Source organism: Dendrobium catenatum, unplaced genomic scaffold (assembly GCF_001605985.2).
Source record: "Dendrobium catenatum unplaced genomic scaffold, ASM160598v2 fragScaff_scaffold_54, whole genome shotgun sequence".
NCBI lineage: Eukaryota > Viridiplantae > Streptophyta > Magnoliopsida > Asparagales > Orchidaceae > Dendrobium > Dendrobium catenatum.
In genome coordinates, this window is record NW_021318516.1 from 2,188,902 (window position 1) to 2,200,073 (window position 11,172).

Below are 11,172 nucleotides of genomic sequence, written 5' to 3' on the forward strand. Positions count from 1 at the left end.
AGTACCAACAACAAGAGCAAAAATAGGATTAACAGCTGTAATATTAAGAGTTTTCATAGTTTCCTGAACAACAACATCATAACTACCATAAGGAGCTAAATTTTTGGTTTCCTTATCAATAGCAACCACAGGCTTAAGAATGTTCATGGGAACCTTTTCTAAATGGGGTGAAGGATATAACAATAAATTTTAGAATGTCAGAGAGAATTGCAATGATCAAAAGAGAAGGAACTCCTCCAGCTCGACATATTTTATATACCTAAATTTTTCAGGGCCAAGCAACACACTATTGGGATAATGTTTAGTGATATGTAATTCAACCAAAATACGAGCAAGAGAGGGTTATGATTTAATCAAATTAGCATTATCACTTTTTTACCAGGAGACCAAATAACGATCCCAAATTGTGAAGGATATGAGGAGAAAATAAATGAGGCTAAAGATTAGGAAATGAAACTCAAATAGGGACAATGTGGAATTCCACAACGATGTCATAAAAAGGAGACCACTTGATCAATTTCATAAAGCAATTGCTAGCAAAGTAAGAACGATGAGAAAAAGCTCAATTGTAATCCATGTCATTCACCAGTTTAGTCAATACATATGCCTTGGGTCCTCAAGAGTAATTGAAAAATCATCACTAATTATCTTGAGAATAAAGAAAAATTTACATATCAAGTTGAGAGCAGGTCTATGACCAAGAAATTTACTATTTAATGCCAATTTGAAAGGGGTTGCAAGAGCAAGAATCTCATCTTCTAAAATCCAGAGTGACAATGAACAACGATGGGTAGTGTAAAACTTTTCAAAACTCCATATATATTTTATTATTATTTCAAAGTGGTGATAAGTACCAAGAAGTGTATAACTTCTCAATACTCATTTTTAACCTTTATAAGCTTTAATAATTCAAAAGGATTTGCCAGTCCATGATTAGGTTTTCAAAAAAATAAAATCCTAAATCATAAAAATCACCCCTTAATTCAGGTTCCAACAACAACCAAAATCAAAATGGAACGATCATCTCAAAATGAAAGAAGAAGAAGAAAGAGTTAGACTTATAAATTTATGATTTTATGAATAGATGAATAATGACTTACAAGATGAGAGGAATGAGAATGGAGATGGAAGAATGAGTCAAATGGCAAGGAGCGTTCAGTCGTCAGCTTTCGAACACTTAAACATTGTTAACCTCCACTGATGTGGGATAGAGTAGGAGTGATTCAAGAGAAGCAGTTGTTGATTGCTACGAGCACAAGGCTGCAAGCTGCATAAAAGAAAAAAAAAAAAAGAACCTAGATTAGATTGTTATTGTTATTCGGAATTTCGAATCATGGCATTAAAGGCTTTGCTTAACTCTTCTGGGAACAACTAAGATGCATTGTCATGAATCCTGATCGAATAGTGAATATGTAAATTGATAGAAGCGAGTTAAATTAGATTAATTCTGGGTTGGTGGGTTGACATGAACCAGCAGACCCAATATTTAAATAAGGCAAAAAATTAATTAGATCCGAACTCAACCTCTTTTTCAAACAAGTTAACCTGAATCCAAATTTTTCGTATTGGGTTGGAAAGCCAGATATTTTATGGACACCTCTAATTATTTTAAAAGATCGTTAATTATCTATAATCTAAATAAAATATTAAAAGAAGTTCATTTTTCCCAAACTATTTATGAGAAATTAAAATCATTAATATCTATGTTAGTGTTTATAGAATTTAGGAAAATTAGAAAAATTGGTTGCATGATATCAAATTTTTTTATTTACATATCAAACATCCAAACGAAAGATAAATTACAAATTCATATATTAATTCACCACGCTCAAATAATTGAGAATTTAGCAAAAAATGAAATAGTGAATATATTTTTATGTGCTATTTAAGACTTGGATAATATATATTACTATACGTATAAATAATTAAGCCTAAGTTTGTAAATACAAAAAAAATTGGGATTACCTAAAAATTATCTTTAGAAAAATTATTTAAATTTTATTACCATCCTACCAATTATGAAAAATAAAAAATTATTATGTTAAAATAATCTATCTCTCCACAAATAAACATATGTATCCCGAGTTTATACATTAATAAAAGTAGTTCACTTCAAATAAATGAACTTAGGGGCCGTTTCATTTGCTGAAAAAGAAATGCATGCACTATAAAAAATACGATATATTTAAAATATTTTAAAATTGTTTAGTTGAACGTAAAATAAATGCAGATGATTGATTTTTTTTATTTGACTTTAAATAAAATGAATACAATGTAAACCCCAGTGATTGTGGTGCCTAGTGGCTGGTGGTGACGACAAGTGGCAACGATAGGCGGCGATTGACGACAATTAGCGGCTATGACACAACACACAATGGGTAGTCGGTAGTGAGCGGTGGGGCTAGCTATTAGTGACCAGTGGCAAGTAGCGAAAATCGTCAATTGGGGATACAATAACAAATAATTTATAATATATTTGAAATTCTATCACTAATTATTTTTAAATGCATCAAATTTGAACTAGATAGAGAATTCTAAATATTTTAAAGTTTAACATGCTTATCTTTTTATTTCAATATTTAACTATCAATATTTTTAAAACCTTTATATTTGAAATACTTTAGACCCATTTTACTTCCAATTATATAACCCCTTAATTTAGGCTTCATTTGGGAAGGCTTTTTTACTACTTCTTAAAGCAGCTTTTTAGTATAAAATTTTTAATTTTTTTTAAAAAGCTACTTTAAGAAGTAGTATGAAAGCTATCTCAAATGAAATCTTTATAAATTTTTTATGGAGATCAATGTCCGTGTTTAAACACATCATAAATACACTAGACTCGCCCTCAAGAACTATTATTTGAGAGCCAAATTCCCAACCAACAAAGTAAGGAGAGCTCTGCCCAATAATAAATTTCAATAGGACAAAAAAGCTCTATATTTGCTATTTAGATCAAACCAGTTATATTATTATTTTTTTAAAGAACCGCCCAAAGGATTATTTTTTGCCCAACCAAGCCCTATAAATACGTCAAGACAATAAAAGCATGCGTTCACATATCTTGTCTCTACATGTCACCATTTCCCTTTCCTTCTCCACCCTTGTCTTCTTCCGCCAACAGCATCATTTCCTCTATTCCCAACTGTTTTTCTCCTCCCTTCTCCTCCACCTATGGAAGACAACCAAACCAATTCCGGCAACCTCCCCGCCTCCGCCGGCGAGCCCGTGCGCTCGCGTTGGACGCCAAAGCCGGAACAGATCCTGATACTTGAATCCATCTTCGAAAGCGGAATGGTGAATCCAGCCAAAGAAGAAACAGTAAGAATTCGCAAGCTTCTGGAGAAGTTCGGTTCGGTTGGGGATGCGAACGTGTTTTACTGGTTTCAGAACCGGCGGTCTCGTTCCCGCCGCCGCCAGCGCCAGATTCAGGCGAGTCTTGCCGCCGCTTCGGCTGTGGCTGGAGGCGGAAAGACGATGGAGTATGAGAAGTCTGTTGCGGCGCCGGCAGCGGTGGCAATGGCGTCCTGTTCAACAAGTTGTACTTCGTCGTCGTCGTCTTCTTCGAGTTCTTCTGGCGGTGGTGGTGGGGCCGGCTTTTATTATGGTGCTTCCTCTTCGGTGAATCCGAGTTCAATGTCGTCATTAGCTGGGTTCGTTGGGAGTTACAAGGCTGATGATTTGTTCTCTATTTCTCAGCAAATGGGGGCTGTTGGAGAAGATATTTATACTGGATCTTATGAGGCGGCGCAGATGCAGTACCAGCCTGGTTAGTGACAGTACAGGCCATTGATTTTGTTATGTTCTTTTTTTTTTATAATTTCTGCTTTGTTTTTTAAGTAGAAAGATATTATGATCAATATTAGTTTTTTATTACTATAAATTTGAATTATAAAATTGTTACTGAAATCAATATTTTTGGTTAAATTTTGATTTTCTAGTGATATTTTTGAAGAAATATGATTATGATGATGTAGCTACAGTTTTTTCATTATTTTTTTTTTCAAAAAAAAATATGATTAAATAGTTATCTTTAGTCAGAAGAATTTTTAATTAGTCGCATAAATGATAATCAGTCTTCAAAGAAATAATTAAAGATGTACAAGAAATGTGATAAAAGATAATTAACTTACCTGTTTAACTAAAAATGTGGTTAATAATATACTTTTTAAGCTCACTACTTAAAAAAGGGCAAACATTAAAAATTGTTGTGGTGCTGAAATGTTTAATTACACGAGAGGAGTTATGGTAGAAGGAGTTGCTCTCTGTATCAGCATAATCAGTGATGTGCTCTTATAATTTTGAGCTAAGGTCATTGATTGTCAATTTATTTTAAAAGAGTTTTTAAATTTCAATATTTTAGTCAGAGCTTTGATCTTATAGTCCAAATTTTCACTAAGGAGATCTAAAAATAAATACTTTCATAGTGCAAAAACTGTTTTTTTTTTTTTAAGGGAAATGATAAGAAGCCAAAAAATGTTGATTAGTAGATAGCTTTGCATAATTCTTGAAAACAATAATAGTTAATGATTTATATTTATTCACAGCAGAAAATAGTGAACTATAATTAATCCAAAATTCTATCAATGATGTGCTTAATTAATCGAGTAAATTCTTCATTTACTCCCTATGTTACCTAAATATTTTAGTCTCCATACAAAGTTTAGATATTATTTGGGACAGTTTTTTTATTGTTTTTTAAAGTTATTTTTTAATATCAAAATGAAGAAAAAAAAAATTATACTAAAAAATTGCTTTAGAAGTCCCAAACAAAGCATAAAACTAACATGAAAATGTTTCAGTGCTGATTCACTCACTTATTTATGCTATTTCGTTACAGGACTGGAAAATCCTTAATTTTTATATACTAAAGCTTTTTTGTTAATATTTTCCGAACTTTAGAGATATATATATGTCGTTGAACAAATTTAAGGGCAAGAGTACAACTAATTATGTATAACAAAATGATGCAGGAAGCATAACTGTGTTCATCAATGGGATCCCTTCAGAAGTTCCAAGCGGACTAATTAACATGAGAGCCATGTTTGGTCATGATGCCATGCTCATCCATTCTTCAGGGGAGCCCCTCCCCATTAATGAGTATGGAATCCTTCTGCAGAGCTTGCAGATGGGAGAAAGCTACTACTTGGTAAGATTAAAAATTCTCCACTTACCATTTGAGTTCAAATATTGCACGCACTCATTCTTTAAAATAAAATATCCAACCTTACCTAGCTATTTATTTGTCCTTGACCGGTTGAACTCTCTCTATATCTCTTAAAGGAAAGCCAGCTGCTTACTGTATTTTTATATTTTTGTACAGGTTGCAAGACCTACTTAATTTAGTAGGGCTGATCTTGGCATTGAGAAATGGGATGATGGAGTTGAGGAAATCTTTAAAAATAAGGCATGAATGAGCTGGTGATTTCTTTTTTTTCATGCATGCAGAAAATGATAGGTGCCTTCTTGTCATCCAAGGCATCCATGTGCTTCTGCCAGGGTTGGAAATTATGAGATTTTTCTCTTTTTACGTTAGATTTATGTAATCAAAGAGCTTGCATGAACTGGTTCCTGCCTTCATGTGAACCACTATAATATTATAACTAGGATAGCCAGAATATATATGTATCTGCATATTCGTACTTCTGAATTGTTATTCCAAATGAAATAATCTTTTCTTGGGGTGAAAAGAAGCTTATCTATATTGCTGCAACAATGGTGAGAAGTCGGCAATTTATTTTTTGTTGTGACATGGAGCTAGCTAGCTGGTGTATTGGGGAAATAAGAGGGGAAGCTGCAAATTCTAGCTAGCTTATATGACTTTGCTGTATTATTTTTAAAATAAGGAGTAGCTTATTTTCATCACAAAGATGAAAAATACGGTTAAGAAAAATAGATCAAAAGGATTACAATCCCGAAAAAATTTCAGCTACAAAAATAGGAAAGCTAATGACATTTGAATCCTAGCTTGTATGAGAAGACTAACTTTGTGAAAACGATGGTGAATGCATAGAAGTGATGGTATTTATTTATTTTTTGATAGAAAGATTCATTTATGAGAGTGAATTTTATATCATCAAATCAAAAGTTATAAAACTCATAGAGGAAATCACAGCCCGCTATTGCTCTCAGAGCTACTATCAAAAGAGAAAATAAAACCTATAGAACATGTACACATGTTTCTAAAATAAGTTACAAAAATAATTGAAGTGACGGTTTTTGTTACGACCACTTAAATAATATAATTCAACTATACTAAAGTTAGGAATGTATGTAGCAAAGTCATTAAAGGCATGCTTCTTGATGACCCTACCCTTAGCTTGTCTATATAAAGAACTCAAGTAAAAGACAATGGGTATAGAATTTTAGAATCGTTTAAATCACCATTCTTTATTATTGATCATTGTTCTTCTAATCAATTCATATTGAATTTAGAAATTTGTAAGTCGCATCTATTTAAGTACCCTTGCATTTAATAGCCTTAATAATACATCGAAGTGTACATCGACTCATGAGGCATAAAGATTTCTTAAATATTAAAGTCAAAGATAAAAGAATAGCCTAATGAAAAAGATGAACTATAAGATTCAAATTAGACAAATTGGGCATTCAGTGTAAAGATCAAAAGTTGAAGATCACTTACAATCCTCATTAAAAAAAAAAACCTTTAATAATCATGGTCGGCCCTATGCTCGAATATAGAACAATAATCTTCCACATTATAAAACTTTAATATTACATAATTGAGTTTTAGAAATAAATTAAAAATCCTACAATAAGATATTTGATCCTTTTTACATTGTATGTGATGCTACTCGGCTTATATAGATGACAATTGACCTTGAGAAATACAATCAAGGTAGGTAGTTGGTCGGTTCCTGGCTATTTGTTGTATGCTCTCTATTAAGAATATTAAATAATAAATATGTACCAGACTTCACATCTGTTTTAGTACAACCTATAGAGTTGTTACATCTGTCAATATCCTGACTGCTACGCTTATATATAGACTCATAGGCTTCTGTAAATAACATATGAAAATAATACATTCTATTTCTTTACTTTGTCTTCTTCCTGTATAACGAACAAGATCCGTAAGATTATGCTTTTCTACATGGTATCAGACACGGCAAGATCTTGAACTTCCGCCGTCCCCATGGCATCTCTCTCGGCTTCCTCTCAATCCACCACCGTCGCCGGCACACAAATCGACAACACCGGCATCTCGGCATCCCTCAAGTTCGTAGTCTCTAACTTGCGTACCCTCTCCCTCTTAACCTATAAGAAAAACTCTATTCAAATTTATCTTCTTGTATATGTTGACGATTTTTTGATTACAGGCAACAACAAACCGGTTATCCAGGATCTCATTAAACAACTGCAAGACATATTCAACTTGAAGAAGCTCGGCCTTGCAAATCAATTCCTCGGCATCTCCATTACGCACAAACCGAACGCTTACTTCCTGTCTCAAAAAGCCTATGCTCTGAAAATCTTACATCAATCAGGACTCTTTGATTGTAATCCTCTAGCAAATCCGACGTCCACCAAACTTCCTTCCAACATTCCGACATATTCAAATCTATCCGATCCAGTTACCTATCGGCGTATAACGGGCGCCTTGCAATATCTTACTTTAACAAGACCTGACATTTCTTTTGCTGTTAACATAGTTTCACAACACATGCATAATCCCGGTCCTGATCATATTTATCTCTTAAAACGTATACTCAGGTACATTAAAGGAATGGTGAATTTCGGTCTTCCCATCTCCCAATCCGATCTTCAGCTCTGTTCATTCTCCGACGCCCACTGGGCAGGCGATCCCTCATCACGAAAATCTACGACCGGATACTGTACATTTCTCGGACAAACTCTCGTCTCATGGGCTGTAAAAAAACAAACAACTGTAGCGCGTTCGTCCACCGAGTCAGAATATAGAGCGCTAGCCGCGGCAACCGTCGACATCATCAGGATCAAAAGATTGCTCTTCGACTTCAATATTGCCAGCTCCTCTCCCTCCGATCTCTACTGTGACAACACATCCGCAATAGCTCTTGCAAATAATCCGGTATTTCACGCAATGACAAAACATATTGAGATCGATCACCAGTTTATACGCGATCAAATACAACAAAACTACATCAATCTCCTACCTATCAGCTCCATTGACCAGATCGCTGACATTTTTACCAAGAATCTCACTACTCCAAGCTAGATTTCACTACCTCAGAAGCAAACTGACCATCACTGAAGACCCTTCAGTTTGTGGGGGCATATTAAGATTATTAAATAATAAATATGTACCAGACTTTACATCTTTTTTAGTACAACCTATAGAGTTGTTACATCTGTCAATATCCTGACTGCTACGCTTATATATAGACTCATAGGCTTCTGTAAATAACATATGAAAATACATTCTATTTCTTTACTTTGTCTTCTTCCTGTACAACGGACAAGATCCGTAAGATTATGCTTTTCTACACTCTCATTATCATGTGATGGCATATTAGTTGATGCATATGATGGTGGTGCACTTATTATTATAGCACCTTGAGAGCAAACTCAATATTGTATACCCTTCTTCACACACCATAATAATTAATGGAAATAAACATGGAAGGCACTTAGCAAACATAGATTAATCACTCATCCTTTCTTGAGCTAACTAAAATTAATGGATTAAGATATAAGTTATTGTATTAGCACAAGTTTAAATAATAATTGATCAATCTACTGGACTTGATGCTTGAGAATAATGCTAATTTATTTAAGGAAGGTGGGCCTAGAGAGGATGAATAACAATACCTAAGGAGTAAGGATCTTGAGCTAGGTTTTAAAGGCTACTGAGTGGAGTTTTAGACTTAGAAGCAATATATATAAACTTTAAATTCTTCTCCCAAATGAAGATGGGTGGATCCTACACATTTAATATGGTTTATTTTTTGTGATTTTTTGAATGAATATTTCTTTGTGAGATTATCCTTTACATATATATGATTGTTCAATAAGAATTCATTATAATTTTTGTTATGATAAAAAATAATAATGTAACTAGGGGCTCATTAGGTCTACTTATAAGTAAATGATAGATGGCCCTTGGCCAATTGTGATCAACTGGATAGAACAAATTGGATAACAACAATATTGAAATTTTAGGATGACAAAGAAAACTCAAAAAACTTACTGGTGTTTTTAGGAATTTTGTGGGGGGTGATTTATAATAGTGCTTCTTAATGACAATATGAACTTATGAAATGAATGAAATTAATCTTGATGGGGTTATGTGATTATTTTCATCTCATGTTAATCTAATCATTTTTCATTTTATTCTTATACATCATGATTCTTTTTCTCGAAGAATAGTTCTTTCATAATATTATATTGAACTATAATTCTTTTCGAATTTTATTCTTTCTCATATTGAAGTTGACTCAACATGTATTCTAATCAAATCACTTAGAAAAGTGCCATCTAAGAATTTAAAACCCAATGGGAGAGAATAAATCTTTCTATACATTATTCTCATCAAAATAAAGAAATAATATAGTTCCGTCTTTCAAAAAATGATTTAGGGGTTATTTTATTTGCTGAAAAAGAAATGCTAAATATTTTAAATATAAGAAGTTTAAAATTTTTTATGTTTAGTTTAATGAAAATGAAATACATTATAAATTTTTTATGTATTCATTTTTCTCTCTATAGTTCATTTTATATGTATTCAAAACTCGTTTGTTCTTGAAAAAATTATAAAATACAACGCAAGCTAACTTTATTATTAGTACTAGACGCCATCTCTCGCAGACCTCCATTGTTGTATGTCATCATTGGTTGCCCCCAACAACCAACCTATGTTGTTGCCTTCTACCACCAATGCCGGCCATTGACCGCCACCATCATTAAACTTTACACTACGTTGATTGTACTTAGCAAAAAAGATAAGCATATGCATTTTATTATACACTCATTCAAATAATTTCAAACATTTTAAATATATAACATACTTTTTATACTTTTTTTTTTCATTTAACTCTTCATTTCTTTTGTAACAAATCAAATAGCCTCTTATTCAAAATCAAACTCCCTATACAACGTCACATCATTATGTGTAGGACAATGTACATATATGCTTGAATTCAAAATGGCTGATCAGTAGATTAATTAAGTGTAAAGTAATAATTTATTTTATTTCTATAATATCGTTGATGCCATTATCTTCGATAGGATAGAATTCAACCCAAAAAAACTGTTGCGTATGATGAGTATAACAATCTTTCTTTTGATAAAATACCCTTAATTACCTTTTATTTACAATGTAAATTAATTAAGATAATCAATCCCCTACCTTTTCTAGTAATACTATCCCCTTCCTAAGCCTACAAGCTAACACTTTAAGCTTTTTTTCCTTTAAGGCTTCCTCGCAGCCACCCAGTACGGTATTAGTTTAAGTTAATAATTCTGCTAATTAAGATAGTTTATATTCTTTGCACGTAATTAGCGTGAGTTCATTGGGAAAGTAAAATCTCTTTGAGCTTGTTGGGATCGATGCGAGCATCTTTATGGAATTTTCTACCGACCTACGAATAATGTTTTCTGCCGACATATGCAGGAGAGAGAGGAGAAAAGGCCACATTGTGAAACACGCACCGCCCGAGCTTCCAATGCTGTGATCAATGACGTTTCTTCGAGGAATATTCCTCTAAGCCGCCTTGTTTAAAAGTGGGTAAAGGTTTTAATTAAATTATATGCATTAATATTTTATAATAATAAAATATATTTGATACGTCATCTTGAAATTATCTTGATCGGGCATGAATCTCGAGGCAAAAAGCTAGCCGGAAACTTCAAAAATTAAATCTGGGATCACATGAACTCCAATTTCAGCGAGCTTACAGTCAAACTGAGCGTCTTGGAAATACAAACCCAACGACACCAAGATCAACCCAATCCGAGCCCAAATGAGTCTGAATCAAGGGCTCAAAGCGCTGTTGGAAGGTTCAAACCGCAATTTGGGTTACCAAACGGTCTCCGATTTTGACGAGCTTATACTCGAATCGAACGGCTCGACAAGAAAAATCCAATGAGCCCAAGATCACAAAATTCCAAAATCACTAAGGCCTTCAAATGTCCAACGAACAGTACACGGTCAAAGAGTTCAGCAACAACCCATAA

General features: G+C 33.3%; 2 protein-coding genes across 2 annotated transcripts; both read left to right on the forward strand.

Annotated features, from left to right (window-relative positions):
- The first annotated feature begins 3,171 nt into the window (after positions 1–3,171).
- LOC110108675 (WUSCHEL-related homeobox 6-like) lies at positions 3,172–5,608 on the forward strand. Its single transcript, XM_020839423.2, has 3 exons — positions 3,172–3,766; positions 4,971–5,146; positions 5,321–5,608. The coding sequence occupies exons 1-3, from the start codon at positions 3,172–3,174 to the stop codon at positions 5,336–5,338; spliced, it is 789 nt and encodes a 262-aa protein (XP_020695082.1). The 3' UTR covers positions 5,339–5,608.
- A 1,545-nt stretch (positions 5,609–7,153) lies between these two features.
- Positions 7,154–8,215, forward strand: LOC110108653 (uncharacterized mitochondrial protein AtMg00810-like). Its single transcript, XM_020839381.1, has one exon. It carries the CDS (start codon positions 7,154–7,156, stop codon positions 8,213–8,215), a length of 1,062 nt encoding a protein of 353 aa, XP_020695040.1.
- The last annotated feature ends 2,957 nt before the right edge of the window (positions 8,216–11,172 follow it).